The 22,948-nt window shown below is 41.6% G+C and overlaps 1 protein-coding gene across 1 annotated transcript in view; it reads right to left on the bottom strand.

Moving 5' to 3' along the window:
- The window catches only part of RASA1 (RAS p21 protein activator 1), a 3,076,403-nt gene that overhangs the window by 2,123,364 nt on the left and 930,091 nt on the right, over positions 1-22,948 (bottom strand). The window contains exon 7 of the mRNA XM_044064149.1: positions 13,519-13,571. Coding sequence (XP_043920084.1) covers positions 13,519-13,571 — 53 coding nt within the window. The remainder of the gene's footprint in view (positions 1-13,518; positions 13,572-22,948) is intronic.

Below are 22,948 nucleotides of genomic sequence, written 5' to 3'. Positions count from 1 at the left end.
CACCAGGATGGATAAGGAGAAAGTCATGGTTAGTTGGCTGTCAGGTGCCAGAATCCGCCATATCACATACACGCACTCAAGTCTCTCAACAGGTACTGTTATGACTCCGTCATAGTCCATGTTGGCGTGAATGACTTGAGACGTACCTCTCTGGACTATATGAAGAGAGAAATGATTGAGCTTGCTGAATGTGTGTCCAAGGCAGGTATGTCCCTAGCCTTATGCAGCATTCTGCCATCACCCCCTCAATACAAACAGAAGATGACTGATTTTAACATTAACAATTGGCTTAGTTTCTGGTGTCATTCCAAGGGGATCCAGTACCTGACAGCCTGGGAAGATATGACTGACAGACCACGATACTTTGACAGAGATAGCCTGCATCTCTCTCACCTGGGCTTCAGGCTAATGGCAAAGGCTCTTGCCTCCCCAATAGTGCCTTTTTTAGAAAAGTCCTGAGGTCAATAAAACCAACATAAAAATTTCAAGAAAACGCAAATTAAAGGTCATGCTGCTAAACTCTAGGAGTCTAAACATGAAACTGCACTCACTGAAAGCATTCTTAACCCTGGAAAATGCTGACATCTGTGCAGTCACAGAAACCTGGTTCAAAGCTGAAGAGAGCACCCCAGTCTTACCTGGTTACTCATTTTATCATACATTCAGACTCCAAACTGTGGGCAGCAAAGCCAAAGGAGTTGGAGTTTCAATACACATTAAAGACATACATACCTCCAGGCTGGTCAAACAGTGACGCACATGAGACACTCCAGATGCAGTTAACCATGGACAAGACCCCTAGTCAAATCATATATAGCTACCAGCTCCCGAATCTGACTCAAGATGCCCAATCCACCTATTTGGACTGGTTCAAATCTATCAAGATTCAACCCTTTTCCCTGATCCTGGGTGACTAACTTCCCAAACATAGATTGGAAGAACTATTCATGCCAGAACATAAACGCCTAGAGATTCCTCAATTTTGTCCTTGCAAATGCATTGGAACAAGCTAGTCCATACCCCCACAAGAGGTGATAATATCTTGGACTTGGTATTAACCAACATGAGTAACCACTGCAGCATCCCTATAGTATCATCCTCCTTGGTAAGATCCAACCATAAAGTGGTCACTTTCGAAGTCATCATCTCCCCACCCTGCCTCTAGCTAGCATCAGACATAAAAACCTCTCCAAAGCTGATTACAGCCTCATGAGTGATGGTATAAACAGCTGCACAGCCCCCTCCCCCTCTGTAGGAATTGGCACCAATATCCAAAACTACACCAAAGCACTACACGAGCATTTATATGGATGCATGATGGAATCAGGAATACCCGAAAGGACTAAATCATCCTCCGCAAGGAAGATTAAACCTGTCTGGTGGACATCTGTAATAAATAAACTCTACAACAAAAGGAAAAAAATTGCTGTTCAAGACCAAGAAGGAGCAGGTGCTCAACTGGAAGCAATGTCTCCTTAGCCTGAACAAGCAAATAAGAGAACTAGTGAAACCCTCCAAAGCAAACAGAGTCTTGGCCACATCTACTAGAGACAATCATAAGGCCTTCTTTCACATCATACCTCTCAAATGTAAAGATTTTTGCAGAATATCCAGATTTTGGCCTCATATTTTTGTTCCGTTTTTCATAAAAGTGTGGCAAATTACTGGCAAATCATTAAAGATTGAAGTTAGAAAATAATGACACACATTTGAGTTTCAGACTTTATATCCTACAGAAAATTCATGCTAATACAAAACCTGTTCTATCAACTTTCTAAGTTTATAACAGCAATATTTAAAAACTGTCCTTATTTTTGGGCCTTTGTCCCACTTTTATGTATGGTTTTGTCCAGATTTCTTGCTCTAAGAGGTTGAGAGGTATGCTTCACATATGTCTGCAACCTCAAAGGAAGCACCCAGATCTGTTCAGAACTGGTGGTCAAGGACACCACATATACAAATGCCGCAAATGTAGCAATCTTGCTGACTGACAGATTCAGTGAAAAGTTCACCCCTCTGTGCCCCTCATCAGTAAATCAGGACATCCCCAGTATCTGCCCCCTTCCCCTTATAGCTAGGGAACTCATCACTGCTTCCTCAAAGGGAAAAAATGCAGCCTCCATGGGACCCGATAACATACCAGGCTGCATCCTACGTGAATTCAGGCAGGAACTTGCAGCAGCATTAGGCACCCTATTCAACCAAAGCCTGAGTACTGGCTTCATCCCAGCTGAGTGGGGGACAGCCACTGTCATCCCTTTGCACAAAGGTGGAGTGTCCACCGATCCAAGAAATTATAGGCCCACCAGCCTAACTAGCCTGATCTGCAAGGCCATGGATCAGATTATTATGGACCTCATTAACAAGGCCATTGGCAACCTCCAAACACTTGATCCCACACAGTTTGGCTTCGTCAAGGGGAGGTCGTGTCTGCTAAATTTGGTCGACTTCTTTGAGACAGTCACCAAAGCCATGGACAAGGGGAAGACGGTGCACACCCCCAATCTTGACCTGGTCAAAGCCTTTGACACTGTTCCCCACCCAGGCATAATAAACTCTCTCTCTCTCAACTAGGGATCAATCCATATGTTACCAGATGGATAGCAAACTGCCTCACTGATAGAACCCACCAAGTCAAAATAGGGGAAGCCACCTCAAGCAGTAGACCCGTAACAAGTGGCGTACCCCAGGGTTCAGTCTTGGGGCCTCTGTTATTTTAGATACATTTTTCTGAAGTGCAGGCCAAAGCCAGTGGGCTATGGCTGACCAAGTTTGCAGAAGACTGCAAGCTGGGTGCTGTCATCAATTTCCCTAGTGATGTGGACATCCTCCAAGACGGTCTCACTCAGACAAATGACTGGTGCCAGAAACATGGCCTCAAGCTGAATACCAAAAAATGCATCATCCCTTTGGGGAGAGTGACATCCCCACAAATTATCACATTAATAACGTCCTAAGCATGCAATCAGTCGTGAGGGATTTGGACACCCAGGTTGATAGCAACCTGACTTTTGACCACCATGTTTGTTCCACTGTATGGAAAGCTATCTACATGGCCCACCTCATAAGTAAGGGCATCTCATCCAGGGACAAGGAGGTCACAACATCTCTACATTCTTCCTTAAAAGGCCCATTATTGAGTACAATGTCCCTTTTGGCATGTACCTCACAAAGCACATGCAGCAACTGGAGAGGTCACTGATGTTCCTCACCAGGAGAATCCAGGACCGCAAACATCTACCGTACACAGACAGGCTAAAAGCCCTATCCCTGTACTCAAGTTTCATACAGACCCCTCAGAGGTGACCTCTGTCTAGCATACAAGCTGATCACAGACCCCACCTTGATGGGACTGCTGCATATCCGCAAGTCATGCTCTACTCAAGTAACTCGCACACACGGCCTCAACCTGGTCTGTGACATCAACAGGACTTGTTGGCGGGACAGATTTGTGTACCAGAGATTCCCCCATCCATGGAATAGACTCCCTCTCCACGTCAAGCAGAGTACCTCTTTACCCCTTTTTAAGCGCAACCTGGATAACTGGATGGGAAACAGAAAATATACCCCTGGGATTCCACCAGTGTCCCTGCTAGACAGGGGCATCAGGTGCTGACTTGTCAAAACATGGGCTAAAATCTTGGCTAGGCTTACAAGGGCCTCAGGGCTAATAGCCTAGTAACCTCCTATGATCCTATACATCCATAAGAAAGAGCAATACCCAGGGGGTTAGAAGGGGGGGATAGAATACTGCAAAAGTGAAGAGACGGACATCTATCCTTATGGTTAAGATTTTACACAAATATACTATGTCCTTCTATTCTACTGCTGCAGTATTCATAACATGAGGGGGAGTACCAAAGTTCATGAAGAAACTTGGGAGGAGAAAGGGGAAGTTGGGCTCTCTAAAAAGCTATGAAGAATGGCCCTAGCAAAACTAGCTCTAGAGATTCCGTCTAACTTGTAGTGTTCGGTGAATGTATGTACAGAAGGCCAGGTAGCTGCTTCAAGAATGGATTTAGTATCCAAACCCTTGAAGAAAGCATCACAAGAAGCCACATCCTCAGTAGAAAGAGCCTTTACAAAAAAGTAAGGTTTTTACCATGAAAAGCATAAGAAAAAGAAAAAGAAACAGACTTAGAAATCCAAAAGGAAATAGTTGGCTTTGAAACAGGCAATCCCAAGGACCTGGGATGAAAGAAACAAAAAGCTGATCAGATTTCCTGAAAGCCTTGGTTTTATCCAAATAAAGTCTGAGTTGTCTATGCACATCCAAGGTGTGTAGTACCTTTTCACTAGGAGATTGTGGAGAAGGGAAAAAGGTGGGCAAATGAATGGATTGCTAAGTGACAAGCTCATTTACACCCGAAGGCATAAATGAAGGATTAGTACAAGCAATACCCTGTCCTTATGGAAAACCAAAAAAAGGGCTTGAAGCTCAGACACCCATCTAGCTGAAGTGAAACCTAACAAAACAGTCTTCCAAGAGCAATGCTTCAAGTAAGCTGTATCCACAGGCTCAAAAGGAGACAAAGTCAATTTCTCCAAAACAAAATTAAGAGCTCAAAGAGGAGGAACAGGCTTCCTGGGAGATCTAATATTTAGGATGCCTTTGAGGAATTAGTTAGCCTCAAACCTAGAAGTGAAAGTAGGAGATAAAGGCAGACGAGCAGAAACAGCTGACATGTAGGCCTTGGCAGAGGAATAGGCCAACTCAGCATTGAGCAGTTCAGACAAATAAGACAGAGTCAGTGGAACATCTGCAGTCAATTGATCCAAGTTATGTCAAAGACATCAAACAGAAAACCTCTTCCATTTAGATAAGAAGGATTTCCTACTACTGTGTTTTCTGGCCTCCTGCAGAACCCTAAGGACGTCCTCATTAACAAGGTGTCTGAAAGGAATCAAAATTCAATCACCCACAAAGTCAGCTGCAGAGTCGACAGGTTAGGCTGGATAAAAGATACTTTGCCTTGTGTGAGAAGGTCCATCCTGTGAGGTAACTTGTGATGATTGCTCTTGGCTAAATGCAGAGGAGGGAATCAATGCTGTCTTGGTCAAAAGGGAGTCACCAGCAAGAGTTTGGGTTTGTCCTGCTGAATCTTGAACAGGGTCTTTGGAATGGGGGGGTATGCATAAAGAAATGTTCATTTCCAAGAAAAAGACAGGGCATCCACCTTTCAAACCATAGGACCAGGGACTCTGGCACAAAATAGAGAAAGTTGTTCAGAGGGGAGGCAAACAGATCTACTTGAGGAGTACCCCACTGGTGGACAATGACCACAAACACATGCCTGTGAAGCATCCATTCATGGGACTGAGTCAAGGACCTGCTCAGAGTGTCTGCCACATAATTCCAACTGGAGATGTACACTGCCTGAAGACTGACATGGTACTTAACTGCAAGCTCCCAAACCATGACAGCTAGCTTGCAAAGAAGACAAGATTTCATCCCGCCGTTTGTTTACATACCAGGAGGACTGTGGTGTTGGTCTGTAAACATCTTGAGAGGACCTGGAAGGAAAAGAGGATGAAAAGCATGAAGGGCCAGCAGAAACATTCTCATCTCATTGATGTTGAGGTGCTCCTTTCTTTGGGAAGGTGACCAAACCCCCTTGTACCTTCACTGAGCCGAAAGCTGCTCCCCAACCTGCACCTGAAGCATCTGTGAACAGCTCTTGAGAGGGAAGAGGAGTATGCAGAGGAAGACTTGGGTTCAGGGTCACCTGGTGGATCCACCACTGGAATTCCTTCTTCAGACAAGGAAAAAGAGGAACCAATGCCTCTAGGGTATGTGTATGTCACATTCAAACTGTTTTTAGGAACAAACTTCCTCATGTGAAGTTTGGCCAGAGGTAACACTGGGATGGTGGATGCCATGAATCACAAAAGTCTGAGAAACTCCTTAGCTATGACAGAGGGTAGAGAGAGAAGAGTTTGGAAGAAGGAAATGAGGGACTAAGCCTTTGAAGGAGGGAGAGAGGCCAGCATAAGGTCTGTCTGTATCCTGCACCCCAGGAAATCATCCTGGGAATGGGATGGAATATTTTGTGAAATTTATGGTGAACCCCAGGCTTTACAGAAGGGAAATGGTGAAGTGTAGGTTCTGCAACAAGATCTTTGGGGAAGATGTCTGATTCAGAAGGTCAAGTAAGGGGAAACCTGGATGCCTTGAAGTCTGCAGAAAGCAATTTACATGTGCTAGGCATTCGGTGAATACCCCTGGCGCAGCAAGTAAAGGCCAAAGGGCAATGCAGAGAACTGAAAAAGCAAGGAAGCAACAGAGAAATGTAAAAGTTTCCTGCAAAGGGGATGAATGGGAAAGTGAAAGTAGGCATCCTTGTTATCCAGTGATGCCATAAAAGGCCGAGTAAGAATGACAGGAAATAAAAACTGAAGGGACAGAATGCGGAAAGAAGGAACCTTCACGAAGATGTGAGAGGCCCAGAATTAGTCTCCAGGGACCATCCTTTCTGGTCACTAGAAACATTCTTTAATAAAACCCTCTTCCTCTGTGGGTGGAACCTCCTGAATTTTTCCCTGATTCACCAAGTCCTGAAGGACCTCTGGAAATAAATGCAGCTCCTCCAGAGGAGGCTGAGGAATGCCCATGAAGGGAGGAAGAGATTTCCAGATCATGAAATAACCATCCCCTACAAAAAAAAAAATCGCTCTGATCCATAACTAACACTTTTGGAAACACCTCAGCCATTCTTTTAGCTTTAAAAGTTACACTTTATAATCATGGTTTACAATTAAAATGGGCCTATTTGAAGCTGGGTGTGTTGGTCCTTGACTGTTTTTAGGCAGTGCACCCACCATAGCTTTCATCCAGGATGTTGGTGAATAAACCTTCCAGGTCTTTATCACTTTCTTCCCTCCTAGCTTCCAGACGTCCACAGGAACACCATCTATTCCTGGAGACTTTCCTGCAGATTAATTATATGTTATTGTTTTTACATCATCTCCTCCCTATCTTAGCTGTTAACTGTTAAACCTCATCTACCTCTAACCTTCGCATACTCAAGTCTTCCATAAATATTTCTATTTGTGCTCTTTCTTGATTTCCACATTTCTGTGCTCTATAGAACTTTTCATAACATTTCTGAAATATCTCTGGCTATGTTTCTTGTTATAGGCTCTGTAAGTCTGGCAACAACCCCTTCTACTTTGTTGCCAAATTTGTTTTAAAAGTTTCTGTGCTCTGAGAGTTATAAATAAAAGTTGTGTAACAGCAATCTTTCTAAACTCAAGCATATTATCCAGATAGACACTCCCTTATTTTTTCTTTACCACTCTGCAGTTAAGACTCTTATTCTTCTGTGAGATTCCCCTTATTCTGCAACACTTTGATCTTTGTCAGCCCTTCTAATATAATTCTACCCTATTTTTAGTGTCAATTTCAATTTAATCCCACTCACTAGTTTTAACTTCTGAAGACATTTCTATCTTCCCTAATAACTCTTCAATAATTTTTACTACCCATTCCTTAAATTCCTCTCTTTTATTGGGTAGGTCGGTAAGTGCCAATGTCTCATTTTTACTTCATTACTATGCATTTTTGCTTCATTACTATGCATTTTTATCGTAGTTGTTACTGGTGCATGATCTGAAATAGTTACTGGATGCTTGTCAGAATTTACAATTAAATGCACATGTTCCTGTGAAATATAACTTTGGTCTAATCTAGTGCAGTTAGTGTACCTTGGAGAATAATATGCAAATTCTTAAATGCACTCAGAGTTGATTACAGTAAATGAAAAAAATTAGAAGTATATAAACTCAAATTAGAAAAGGCTGGAAAAAAATGGAAGAAGCTTTAAACAGCTATTCAGATGAACTGATAAAACTGAAAAAATCAGAGGTCAAACTGAAGAAAAGGTTGGCTGACTACGAGACTGCTGAAAAAGAGCAGTTTCAAAAAAATGGTAGTTAGAGGACAGAGCAAGAAGAGAAAACCTGAGGTTTTCTGCCTGCAGGCACAAACTGAATTAATTCTATGTAAGTACAGACGAGCAACCTGACTGGTATTCCACAGCAGGATTTGTTTAACTGAAAAAGCACATCATGTATGTACGTGGCCATAACAAATCCCAAGACCTACATTAGTAAAAATGCAATCATTCCAGCAGAAAGAGTTGCTCCAGACAAAATTGTAGCAGAAGGAAAAAGTATTAAAATTGGGGACAGCAGTGTGCCATAAACTTTGGAAGCTGTCCGCCTGATCTGGTCCTTAGCAGAACATATACGAAGTTACACCATAAAAAGTTTATTCGATATATATTTTATGGTGTAACTTTGTATATGGTTTGACAATTGGTACTAGCACCACTGTTTTTCAAGATTCCTTAGCAGAACATCCCATATAGCTTAGGCTACTGCAACAGTGATTTCATGATGAACATCTCAAAATTAAATGCCTGACAGTGTTCACTATAAAAGTTAAAATTACTCATTTATGCAAGCATAGACCAACTAAATTAAAAGCAGGAGGACTTTCAGAATAAAACCCTATTCATCTTAAAGAAAATCCCAAAAAATGAATCAGTACATGTCACCGATAGCCAGCGACAGATCTGGCAAGCTGGATTTTATGCAAAACCACCACTGCAATACAACAAGTTTATGCGGGAGTACATAACTGCAATGATTTAGCAAAAGCACATCAAGAAAATACTCTGTCGGTCCTTTACACTATGATCCAATGAAGACCAGACCATATGTAAGATGCTAATATACTGGAGTGAGGAAGAGGATATAAAGAAAGCAGAAACAGCAGCTTGGCATTTCATTATTAAACAAATCATACAATTAGCCATAAACAGCACGTGTCCACTTTTGTAAATGGCACCTCTAAAAGAATCAAAAAAGTACTCTAGCAAAACAGTAGACAAGCTCAAATGCTACTCTCAAGTCACAAACCTTCTTTTAATATTATTCACAGTTGTAAAAACGGAAATGCAGTTAAAAACAGTGACAGTTAAGCGCTTTCACCCAGGTATATCCCGAGCTTCATCAGAACATGAGAATAATAATTACTAACCATTTTTATATAATTCAAAGCAATTTCCAGCAATGGTTTAATTTCATAAACATTAATTAAGCTGATGTCATGATTAAAATTCTTTGCTCATCAACAAGTTCATCCTCACTAGTCTATGACTTTTAAACTTGTAATGTATATGTTAAAATTACACAATCAATTCTATAAAGTAGACCATACAAAATTAATTCTTTTAAACTACACATTCTTTTCTAAAACAATGAATATGTTAAAAACATACTAATCAACCTATAATTTAGCTGCCCTCAACTTCAGGAGACTATTTATACTCAAATGGTCATTTAAACCTGTTTTTTAGTTGCATCTAATTTTAGCTGCATATCCCTTAGTTGCATCTAATTTTAGCTGCATATCCCTTACCACCCAGAAGTACTGAGAGACTGAATAATGAGATGGGACATGATAACAGTGGTTTAACACAGTCAATGAACATATTTAAAAATATTTTGGACAAGACCCTTTAGACAACCCACCCCCTCTACCCAGGAGAAGCGAGAGGTTGGCGGAAAAACAAAGGGCCAACAATCACTGGGAATACAGAAATAAATTCAACACGGGGGGGGGGGTGAGTCAATGAGAGGGAATTACAAGAGAGTCTTTTACAAAGACAATCAATGGGACTAGAAATGTCTTAGGCAGGTGAAAACGAAAACATAGTAAGGACACATCCGGGTATAGTGAACATTTAGGACAACTTTCATATATTTAATTACACATATTTAACAATGACACTTTTTTTTCAGCTTTTCACTAAGGGATTTCAATATGTCCCTACCAGACCCTTAAGAACAGTGAACACCCTCACTGAATTGAAATTGTTTGTGAGAAAAATGAACCTCAAATGTTTACTTACGGACACTAAGGCAGGAGGGAATGGCATGGTTAGGAACAGCATTTACAATCCCCCTTTAAACCCTACCTTGAAAGTATTTGAGGTATTGGTGGAAAGTGAGATTAGGAAAATTAACAATAAACAGACAACTACTATCAATTTCTTGGAGAGTGACAGAAAGTTGGTTGATATGTTAAAAAACAGAGGATGTAGGGTTATGAAGACCGACAAGGGGGGACGGGTGGTATTGATAGATGCTATTGACCATGAAACCAGTATGTTGGAAATTTTAAATGATGACAGTAAATATATCATAGTTTCTAGAATCTAGATTTTTATAGCCTATTCTAAAGTAGATTATTATATCAATTATCATTTTCTACAGGGCACTATTGATAAAAAAAAAAAAAACTTTTGGATTATTTAATAGTAACCTGATCTAAGATACCAGTGGTGTTTGGAATTCCCAAAACACACAAAAATATAGAGAGACCACCTTTTAGACCTACAGTTGCCGGTGCAGGCTCCAAACCTGAACCCTTGGCCAAATATATAGATCAAATTTTGAAACAATACGTAGCATTTCTGCAGCACATTTCTAAGGATTCCTGGGACTTTGTGAGTAAAGTCGCCCAAGATAAATATGATGAGAATCTGTGCATGGCAACAATAGATGTTGTAGATTTATTTCCTAGTATTCCCCATGACGAGGGGTAAAGTGCTTCCAGGACATTCTTATGGAAGTCAGTTATTTAAGTAATGAACAGAGGAACCTAATAATGGAGTTCATGGAAACAATATTAAAGAATAATTTTATGTTTTTTCTGATAAATATTACAAACAATTGAAAGGGGTTGCTATGGGGGCCCCATGTGCCCCATTGTACGCGAACCTTGTACTATATTATTGGGAGAGAAAATACATATTTGAAACATCATGGAATGAAAACATTTCACTATATACCAGATTCTTAGATGACATTTGTTTGTTCTGGAGGGGCACAGATGTACAATTAGTTCAGTTCCTAGCATATATTGGTACTACAACCCCTTTTTTGAAATTTACTTGGCACACTTCCAAAGAAGAAATAAATTATTTAGATGTAACAATATACAAGAGCCTTGGGGAGAAAAATTCCGCTCTAAGATTTATCGGAAACCCGCACATTCTAATGTGTACTTACATTATGAGAGTGGACACCCATATAATCAAAAGAAGGGCATTGTTAAGGGGCAATTGATCAGGGTCTTGAGAATGTGTAGTGAGGATTCAATTTTTTGGAAGAGATGAATTTAATGAAACAATTCTTCAGTGAAAGAGGTTACCTTAGGGCTCTTGTCAATCATTTGACCAAGGAAGTTAAAAAGGAAAGAATGGGGAAATATGACCCAATTTTGGGGAGTTATTGGTCATAAATAGAAATGATGGTAGGAAATGTTCCCAATATGATTTAGCATTTATTTATACACATACGGCTTGCTCTAGTGAAAATGAGAACATTATTAAGAAATATTGGAGGGTATTGACCATAAATAATGAGATTATTAAGTATATCCCCTCAATACCTATGTTTATAAAGGACATGAACATCAGAGAGATGTTGGAACATCATGGTACAGACGACATGACAGGCAGAACCCAAAAGATTTGTGGCATGAATAAGTGTGGATTCTGCCAACAGTCTAGTAATATTTTGGAACAAGACAGTATTAATATTCCATCTAGGAAGTTCAAGATGAGGGCTAAGGAGCATTTTAATTGCAATAGCAAGGGGGTGGTTTACATTAGTATTTGTCAAATATGTTATAGTTTTTACAAAGGCAAGACCAAGAGGCCTCTGAGAAGGCGTATATATGAGCATATGTACGAGGTTACTATGAAAAGAGACACTAACGCATTATACAAGCATCAGAGAGAATGCACAGATTGTAATTTTAAGTTCTTTGTCTTCGAACAAATAAAGCAAGATGCTAGGGGTGGTCTATGGGAAGCCCACTTAGAATATAAAAAATTATACTGGCAGCTAAAATTAGATGCAACTAAAAAAACAGGTTTAAATGACCATATGAGTATAGTGTCCTGAAGTTGAGGGCAGCTAAATTATAGGTTGATTAGTATGATTTTAACATATTCATTGTTTTAGAAAATAATGTGTAGTTTAAAATAATTAATTTTGTATGGTCTACTTTATAGAACTGATTGTACAATTTAAACATATACACTACAAGTTTAAAAGTCATAGACCAGTGAGGCCGAACTTGTTGATGAGAAAGGAATTTTAATCATGACATCAGCTTAATTAATATTCATGAGATTAAACCATTGGTGGAAATTGTTTTGAATGATATATAAAAATGTTTAGTAATTATTATTCTCATGTTCTGATAAAGCTCAGAATATACCTGGGTGAAAGTGCTTAACTGTCACTGTTTTTAACTGCATTTTCATTTTTACAACTGTGAATAATATTAAAAGAAGGTTTGTGTCCTATAAAAGAAAACAAACTTGCAAAAGTCAAAGGAAAGCAACTGAAATAATAAAATTATACCAAACTGTGAACAGACAGAAGCAGAACAAAATCTGACAAGAAAATATCAGTGGAAAGGAGTTGTGTTTTTTTTCTTTTGATAAAATGATGACCTACAGCAAAAGACATGACCAGATGGTAGTGCATGGTATGTTCTGATTTAATGTAAGGAAGCATTTATTCCTAGCTCCATGTTCCTGCGTCAGTTGGACAGTGAAGGTGATTAAAGAAAAGGGGGTAGCACCATACACTGAAATTGGACCACAAATAAAATAGGAGCACAGAGACAAAAAAATGAGGATACTGTAGACGGCAGTCTTTTCCCTTTCAAGTTTTTTTTTTTTTTTTAAACCTGATCATAGTTCTAGAAAAAAATATACATTAATGATGGCACAGAAGATGCAAACTACAGAGACTGCATGTTTAACATTAAACACTTAGTGGGTCACAGACTGTAACTCACTTATCAGGCGTTCAAGACATGGATGCAAAGAAATTCACCTCGAGAGCGATCAGCTGACCCACTCATAATCCTTTGTAGTGCATGGAGATTTATCCTCTCCATGTACTACAAATTAGTCAAAAGTAAGGTAAGAGAGAGAGGAAAAAAAAAACGGTATGTTGTGCCAGCACTGAAAGCCAGCTAAACAGTGGAGGGATTGGTGGATGTCTGTACATATTCCCCGTGTAAAGGAAGTAGTTGTACCCAAAGTAGTTTGTGTACTTTAAACAAAGCAGTTTCTTGCACTGCTGTTGCTGTTTACTGGTCAGTACTGTCTGACTTTAGTGCAGACATGACCTTAACAGCACCCCTGTAAGCCTCAAGTCAGGTCTCGCAATGCAGCAGTGCGTAACGAGAATGTAATCTGACCTTTTCTTGAGAGTAATCACAACACTCCATGTACTACATTCTGTTTAAACATATCAATCAAATGCATTTTACTATGATTTCTCATCTAAAACATTTTAATCCAAGCTACTTTACATTATCTCAACATTTCAAGACCCAAATAGCACAAAGTACTGCATGTACCACTACATTCAATAATCTAGAATAATGGTTTACTTAAGCAAAACTTAACATGGACAACATACCTGTCATTAGCAAGTTGTAGGCCTCCTGTTTTGATATCTTCCCATGGAACCAGCTACAAGCAAAGAAACAGTCTATTATAGTGGGCAAGAAAAGTACAGTTTTGTACCTACCATAAATGTAGATGTCCGATAGACATGCAACTGCAGTCATAACATGTGGGTTGTCCTGCCTCAGGCAGCCCTCGGTCGGCCGGATTCCAATGTCTGGGTCCGACGTCGGCTGATGTCGCATTTCTCTCCGACGTCAGAGCGGCTGGAGTACATAAGCATCAGCCGACGCCATTTTCTTCAGTGTTTCTTGCCCCAGATGCCAGGTGCCCTCCAAGGAAGGCTGTAATCAAATAGGAAGACAAAAACAGGATTCCAAACAAATAAATGAGCAATAAAACAAACACACCATAACAGATATCCCCAGCTAAGAGTAACAGGGATAGGAGTGGACCCTAGGCATAGAGGGGTATGGAGGGAGGGAAAATCCGACTGCAGTTGCATGTCTATCGGACATCTACATTTATGGTAGGTACAAAACTGTACTATGTCCTTCAAGAATGCAACTGCAGTCATAACATGTGGGTAGAATACCATAGCTTAGCTGGGGGAGGAGGTATGCTCTAGGAAAGAGATGGTGTGGCAATCAAACCCTGCAGGACTGCCAAAGCAAAGCCTGCTCTGGATCTGGAATATAGAGGGAGATTGTAGTGTTTGGAGAATGTATGCACAGAGCTCCATGTAGCAGCTTCTAGAATGTCCTTGGTAGGCACCCCTCTTAAAAAAGCTGTAGAGGTGGCTGTAGCTCTGGTGGAATGTGGTCTGACATTGGCTGGAACAGTCTTTCCATGAAAGGAATAACAGAATCTGATGCAATGTCCAATCCATTTAGAAATAGTCTGTTTTGAAATTGCTTTTCCTTGGACTGCAGGGGCGTAAGCTACAAAAAGTTGTTCAGACTTCCTACTGGCCTTGGTTCTGTCCAGGTAGTATCGAAGTTGTCTGTGAATGTCCAAGGTATGCAAAAGTCTTTCCCCTTATTCTCAGGATTGGGGAAGAAAGCAGGCAGATGAATGGCTTGATTTAGAGAAACCCTAGATACCACCTTTGGCATAAAAGTAGGGTTGGTCCTTAATGAAACCCTGTCTCTGTGGAAAATAATAAAGGGTGGTATTGCCATTAGGGCCTGTAGCTCGAAACCCTTCTTGCTGAGGTAATTGCCAACAGGAAAGCTGTCTTCCATGAGAGAAATTGCAAGTCAACTGAAGCTGCTGGCTCAAAAGGAGGTAGAGTCAGTTTTTCAAAGACAAAATTGAGGTCCCAGGCTGGCACTGGGGCCTTTCTTGGTGGCTTAATGTTCTTGATTCCCCTGAGGAATTGTCTTAGTAAGGGTGAGAGAAAACAGGAGGATCAGTGTTGTATCTAGCTGAAATAGCAGATGCATGTATCTTTATGGAAGAATATGAGAGGCCGTTCTTTAACATATCTGCCAAATACTCCAAGATAAGTGGGATGTTCAGCAATGATGCATCATGTCCCTTGCTGGTATTCCAATTGCTGAATCTTTTCCACTTTGCTAAGTAAACCTTTCTGGTGGATGGTCTTGAGCCTCTGTTAGTATCCGCTGAACTTCCTTGGAGAGAGATAAGCTGAAGTTATTTATGGGATCTCCCAGGCTGTTAGCTGCAGTGTCTGAAGGTTTGGATGCCGTGTTTCGAAATTGTGTTGAGTCAAAAGTAGAGGCCACTGAGGGAGGGCCCACCTCCTGGAGTGACATATGCTCCGTAGTAGTGGGTACCAGTGTTGTCTTGGCCAATCCGGAGCTATTATGATTCCCTTGGGCTTCTCTGCTTTGATCTTTAGTAATACTGAGGTCATCAGTGGCAGAGGTGGGAATGCATAGATTGCTAGGGAGTTCCAGTTGAATGAGAGGGCATCTATTTTCCAAGCTTTTGGATGGTATGTCCTTGTGCAAAATTTTGGTAGAAGATGGTTGAGGTGAGAGGCAAATAGGTCCACTTCTGGCTTGCCCCATGTCGAAGTGAGTTGTCTGAAGGCCTTCGGATGCAACCTCCACTCGTGTGGATCTGTGAAATTCCTGCTTAGGCTGTCCGCCAACACATTGTCTTTTCCTGGAACAAACTGGGATTGTAACTGGATGTTTAGGCTCAGTGATTTCTCCCAAAGCTGCATTGTCAGTCTGCAAAGGGGGTAAGAGTGGGTGCCCCCCTGCTTGTTTATGTACCACATCACAGTGGTGTTGTCTGTCCGTATCAGTAAATGGCCTTGCTGAAGTTGGTGTTGAAAAGCCTCGATGGCATGCATTACTGCCAGCATTTCCTTTTGGTTTATATGCAGATGTGTTTCCTTTGGAGACCATTGTCCTTGTATACACCTGCCTTCCATGTGCGCCCCCCATCCAAGGTCTGAGGCGTCTGTAGTCATGGTCTGTGTTATCTGTGGTTTTTTGAATGACATACCTGTGTTTTCCTGGCTCACCGAGGCCCACCATAGAAATTCCTTTTGTAGGCATGGAATGAGTGGTATAATTATCTCCAAGTTGTTGCTGTGTTGAGACCAAATGCTTTTTAGGTACCATTGAAGCTTTCTCATGTGTAGTTTTGCTAATGGAACCAGTAGAATGCAGGATGCCATGTAACCCAGGGCCTGTAGGAATCTCCTTGCAGTCATCTGGGTGAGTTTTGCTAAACCTCTGAAGTAATGAGTTAACTTCTCTTGCTTGTCTTCTGTCAGGTAAGCCATCTGAGAGGCTGTGTCTAGTTTGGCTCCTAAGAAGATTATTTGCTGGGATGGCTGCAGTCTTGACTTTTGGAAGTTGACTGTGTATCCCAGAGCTTGAAGTAATCGTATGACATAATCCAGGTTTTTTGTCAACATCAATTTGTCGTCCACTTGTATGAGGCAGTCGTCCAGGTACAGGTAAATTTGTATACCCCGGAGCCTGCAATGAGCAATTACTGAAGCCAGGCATTTTGTAAATACTCTGGGCGCAGTAGATAAGCCAAATGGCAATGCTGAGAATTGATAATGCTCTGGCCCTGCAAGAAATCTGAGGTATCTTCTGCAGCTGTGTCTGATAGGGACATGCAGGTATGCCTCCTTGAGGTCCAGAGTAATCAGCCACAACTCCTTGCCCAGCATGGGAAGGAGTTGCTGTAGAGTCAGCATTTTGAACTTTGGTACTATGAGAAAGGTGTTTAATGCGGACAAGTCCAGTACTGATCTCCATTGAGATTCTTTTCTTGGAATAAGGAACAGTCTTGAGTAAAACCCCTGTTCTTGTTCTTGTTGTGGAACTCTTTCTATTGCTTTCATTCGAGTCAGCAGAGTGATATGCTTGATAGCCTCTGCCCTTTGATTTTGTGGTAGGTTTGGCATGCCTTGTTTTCTTGGTAACGTATGAAAATGAAACCTGTACCCTCGGTCTATAATGTCCATAATCCATTTGTCCTTTGTCAGTCTGTGCCAGTTTTCTGCAAACAGAGATAATTTCCCGCCCAAGGGAGCTTCTAGTTGTTCCCTGGTAGGCGGTAGTAGAGGAAAGTCATTGAGTTTGTGGTTGTTGGGCAGGTGAAACCCCTGCGTCACTTCTTTGGTTTCCTGGCTGCCATTGTCGTCCCCTGTAAGGGCCTCTGTATTGGCCTCTTCCTCGGCCACGTCTGTTCTTTCCCCTTTGAAACTTTTCTGGATTAGGAAAGGACCAGTTTTTTGAAGGCCAATTCCTACTGAATCTGGGGGGTTGAACCTGGAGGAAATCTTTCACAGTCTGAACTGATTTTGCTTTTTCTTCGATTGTCTTTAACACATCCTTAGCATTTGCACCAAAAAGCTTGTTCTTTTCCAAAGGTGCATCCAGAAGTTTTGCTTTTACATGATCTGGTAGAGGTTGATCTTTTAACCAAGCATGTCTACGAATCACTGCCCCTGTCATAGCTGCCCTACATGAAGCTTCCAGTGCATCATATCCACACTGCAGGAAATGATTGCTTACTTGCTGAGTGTTATGTACAGCTTCCTGCAAAGTCTTCCTGTCTAAAGGATCAGGAGAAGCTAATGTTTTTTGTAAATCTTCTAAGAGATAATCCTGATATTGTAACATATGAAAAAGGCAATTTAAAGCTCTCATAGATAAGGTAGTGGATGTGTAAACCTTTTTGCCCCATCTCTCTAATGACCTTGCTTCCCTGATGGAGGGCAAAGGATTTTTTGAGGTGGAGGCTGAAACTCCTTTAGGCCCCTGTGAAATAGTTTCCAAATCAGCAGTATGGGCCCTGAATAAATGGGAATGAGTTTCATGGACCCTGTAATACCTGTCTTTCTTGGCTGGAGCAGGAGGAAGAGAATCAGGGGTAGCACTAGAGTCAGAATACAAATCATCCAGAACATCAAGTACAGGAGGAATAGCTAAGGGCCTGTGCTGAGGCTTCTTAAGGAAAGTCCTAAGGCGTTTCCTAGAATCAGAATATTCCTGACGCTGCCACTTGAAATGTTCCCTCATGGTGTGCAGAACTTCCCCAAAAGAAATATCCTCAGGAGGGGAGGCCGAAGGGATGGAATCTTCTGCATCCGAGTACTCATATGTCTGGAAGAGCTCTTCCTGGCTATCAGAGTGGACAGAGCCCTCAGAGTTTTCATCTGAAGGAGTACGATCAGAGGGTTCAACCCGGGGCCTTTTATCAGGAGGAGGCTGGGATGCTCTCTCAGGATGGGCCTGTGAACCTCTAATCATGGAAATTAAATCAGAAGCCATGGACAAAATTTGTGTCTCCGGAGTCGGCTGAGGTAAGGATTTAGAAGTAATAGGCTTTGTTTTGCTGGCTGCCTTAGCCCTAGTGTAGGCCTTAACAGACATGGCCATAGGAGGCCTGGCAGCTCCACGTGCAGGAGTGACCTTGTCTACAGCAATGGTCTCGGGCATTTCCTCGGTTTCGGTATCCGGAGGAAAGTCTATAACTGGCGTCGGAGTAATGTCTGGAATCGGAGTCATCTGTAATGCGGTGTCTTCGGTTCGGAGCGGTGGAGAGACCGCCTCAGAGGGAACCGGAGCACTCACGCTAGGTTTTGGCGTGGAGTCGGTGGTAGACGCGGGCCGAGGATGTCGGTCCCGGTCTTTTCGCTTTTTGGGAGTTTGCGATGTCGGAAGATCCGACGGCATGGTGTAAGCAAATTTATCGCCGAAAAAATCTTCAGCGAACTCCACCCGGCGCCTGAGAGTGCGCTTGTTGAAGCGAGCACAGGCAACACAGGCCGAGACGTCGTGGTCTGGGCCCAGGCAAGGGAGGCAGTAAGAGTGGAAATCCTTATGAGGTCTTTGTTTACCACAAAAAAGACAATTGTTAACTTTTTCAGTAATTTCTGACATCGGCTGAGGCAAGAAAGGGTCCCCAACGGGGTACTTAGCTTTTTTGATGACTTCGTATTGTAGAATACAGGAACTGACCGACTGGCACGTGCGAACTGCTTCTGCTTCGGGCACCGCGCGGCAAGAAAGACTGAAGAAAATGGCGTCGGCTGATGCTTATGTACTTCAGCCGCTCTGACGGAGAGAAATGCAACATCAGCCGACGTCGGACCCAGACTTTGGAATCCGGCCGACCGAGGGCTGCCTGAGGCAGGACAACCCACATGTTATGACTGCAGTTGCATTCTTGAAGGACATCTGTGTGTATAGCACTGGCACAGCAAGCAGAAGTCATCCCTCACTCAATACTGCGTACTCTAAACTTCTTTATCTAAGGAAGCTTAAATAAAACACCTGTGAAGATTTAAAATCAGAGCTTCAATCAAAAAGTCAGACAATTCAAACATCAAACAAAAATCAAAACTGCTAATTCTGCAAAATCAACACACACATTCAGATGGGTAAGACAAATATTGTTACTACTGGTGAGAGTAAGTTGCACCAATGCACTTGTATTTAAACTGTGGCTAGTAAACATTATTAAATGCTTATCTTATGCTTCTACTGATGTACATCTTGTGTAAATATTTTTTCTTGCGCTATCACTGGATAAAGAAAGGCAAACTTCACACCACACTGCAGAACATTCACCATGTATAAAACACTTATGTTTCAGTATCTGTATCTTGCATGTGCGCGTGCGTCTCTAACATATGCATATATGTATGTGTGCCCATGTGAGTTTGTGAAGACATATGTACACATGGGTTGCTGAAACCTGTAAATGTTCTATGTCAAAACATTTGAGTTAGACCCTCAAAAAATTCATCCTTTCACTCTCCAAAGGTTTGGTGCATGGTAGACCCTGGGCATCAAGACTTGAACGTGGAAAATTCAGTGATGAACTGGGTTCTAGATTTTATGTCATGAACATTAACAGTGCCAGAATTAAGTTCTGTGTGGTGGACTCTCACTTTTCTTTAAAAAGAAAGGTATTAGTCTTGTGTGAAGAAGATTAACATTGCCAGAATGCAGCTCTGCATACATTAAGTGAGCAAAAAAATATCATCTTATCCTGACTATTAACACAGCCAGTATGCAAGTATGTTTACATTATGACAAAAAATAACGCTGCCAAAACGCAGCTCTGTACACATTAAATGAGAAAGCATAGCAATGTAGCTTGTGACTGTATTTAAAAGGTAATCAAGCCATGGTGCCATCTATAGTGACTGCACCGGATGCAGTGGTATGTCACCACTATGTAGTCTGGCCTATGATGACTAACATGGTCCGCAAATACTGGTGAGCTAATCAACATCCCAAACCTAACTGGCAGGAATGGAATAGTGGGGGACCGCGGTGTCATACCTTCTAAAAGGAAAGAAATACACTTGTGATGGTGTATGCAAGGAAATCTGAGACTTTGAAAAATTAAAGCATCATCAAGAATGTCAGCAGAGGATCTCGGCAGTCAAAATTATGCTTTTATCTAAAATACTATAACGTCTGTCCATTACAACCGCTTTTTCTGCAAATCAGAAAGTTACAAGTTATTACGAATCTTGTATGGAATGGACAGAGGTAAAGGAAAGGGTACTGGTTAAGCCCTGGTGGAAGGTAGTCATCTCTAAAAAACATTCAGATTCATGGAGTCACATGTGCTGTTAGAGCTTGGGGAGGAGGTGCACTGTTAAATATCTTTCAAGAAAAGTAATGTATGAGATTAAAGAATCATTAGGTACAGGAAGGAGCATCATGATATAATATGAAATGAACATCCACCACACTGTAGGTCAAACAAAGAATACTCCAAGTTGAAAGGCTGAAGAACAGCTGATTAAATGGCTACCCAGTTGCCTGACAATGAAATGTTGGAAAAATGCACCTTTAATAAAATCAGACAGAAGTTTTGACTCAGGAAATTCTTTTCCAAGTACCTTCATATAGTTGCCTCCTTTTAATGAACAGGTTTTGCTGAAAGGACTGGAAGGGGAGATTATTCACATTTAATTAATATCACAAAGCAAGATAGACTGCCACCTACATCAGGACTTAAACTGGTTCATTCCAGTCTTTGGGATGCCCTATTTTTTACCTTTCAAATACCTTAAGTTTCAAACAAAAGGCAGATGGAAAGGATTTTTTTCTGATGACAAGGGAGACAGGTGAAAGAGATGTTTCAAGTACTCTTACTGTGGCTCAACCCAAAGTAACAGAGATCATATTTTTAATTAAATATTTTCTTCCAGCATCTGCCAACAATGAGCCTTATCACATCGACTGGACCCACTTTGTCTCAGTGGAATGATAGCCCTAGAAGACAGTCATCAAGGCACAAAGCCATTAAGGCTAAACCATAAACCCAACAAATTAATCCTAAGAAGCCTCCATTGTGAGAGAGATACAGCCCCTCACCAGGCTGGATACGGAGAAAGTCATGGTAAATTGTTTGTCAGGTGCCAGAATCCACCACATCACACATACACCTTTGTCCCTCAACAAGTACTGCTATGACTTAGTCACAGTACATGTTGGCATTAATGACTTGAGATGTACCTTTCTGGACTATATGAAGAGAGATGTGATTGAGCTCACCGAATGTGTGTTCCAGGCAGGTATGCCACTAGCCTTAAGCAGCATTCTACCATCACCCAGAATGATGCCTCAATACAAACAAAAAAAAAAAATGACTGACTAACAATTGGCTTAGTTTCTGGTGTCATTCTAAGGGGATACAGTACCTGCCGGGCCTGGGAAGACATGACTGACAGACCACGATGCTTTGCCGAAGATGGCCTGCATCTGTCTCCCTTGGGCTTCAGGCTCCTGGAAAAGGCTCTTGCCTTCCCCATAGTGCCTTTTTAAGTAATGTCTTGAAGTCAAAACTACCAACATATCTAAATGCAATATAAAGGTCATGCTGCTGAATGCTAGGAGTCTCAATATGAAACTGCACTCACTGCAAGGATTCTTAACCCTGGAAGACGCTGACATTTGTGCAGTCACAGAAACCTGGTTCAAAGCTGCAGAGAACATACCAGCCTTACCTGGTTACTCATCATATCATGCATACGGAGCCGAAACTGAGGTAGCAAGGCCAAAGGAGGTGGTGTTTCAATACATATTAAAGATATACACACCTCCAGACTGGTCAAACTGTATAATGCACAGGAGACGCTCCAGGTGCAGTTAACAGTTGACAAAACCCCTATTCAAATCATAGTTAGCTACAGACCCCCAATGTTGACTCAGGACACCCACGCTGCCTACCTGGACCTCCTCGAATCTATTAAGATTCAACCCTATGCCCTGATCCTGGGCAATTTTAACTACCCAACCATTGATCAGAAGAACTACTTGAGTCAGAATACAAATGCTCAAAGATTCCTTGACTTCATCAATGCCAATGTCTTGGACCAGCAGGTTGACACTCCCACAAGAGGTGATAACAAGTTGGACATAGGGAAGCACTGCAGCATCCCTGCAATGTCGTCATCCCTGGTAAGATCAGACCACAAAGCAGTCACCTCCGAAGTCACCATCTCTCCTGCCCCCCCCCCCCAGCTAGGGTTAGACAAAAAAATGTGTCCAACGCTGATTACAACCTGAGGGAAGGCCTAAACATCTTCACAGCTCCCTCCCCGACAGTTGTAACTGGCACTAAAGTCCACACCTACACCAAAGCATTAAAAGACCATTTATATAAATGCATGGATTTAGCAATACCTGACAGGACAAAACCCTCCTTCTCAAGGAAGAGTACAACTGTCCGGTGGACATTGGCTATTAATTAACTCTACAACAAAAGGAAAAAAAAATCCTGTTCAGGACCAAGAAGAAACAGGTGCCAAATTGGAAGCAATCTCTCCTTGGCCTAAACAGGCAACTATGGGTATTAGTGAAGTCCTCCAAAGCGAACTTTGAGTCCAAATTGGCTACATCTACTAAAGACAATCATAAAGCCTTCTTTACATACATTAACAATCTAATTGGAAACACCCAAATCTGCTTAGAACT

This window comes from Protopterus annectens, chromosome 2.part2 (genome assembly GCF_019279795.1).
Source record: "Protopterus annectens isolate FY-2018-M chromosome 2.part2, PAN1.0, whole genome shotgun sequence".
NCBI lineage: Eukaryota > Metazoa > Chordata > Ceratodontiformes > Protopteridae > Protopterus > Protopterus annectens.
Note: the sequence above shows the minus strand (reverse complement) of the source record. Positions and strands in the feature narration are given on the sequence as shown.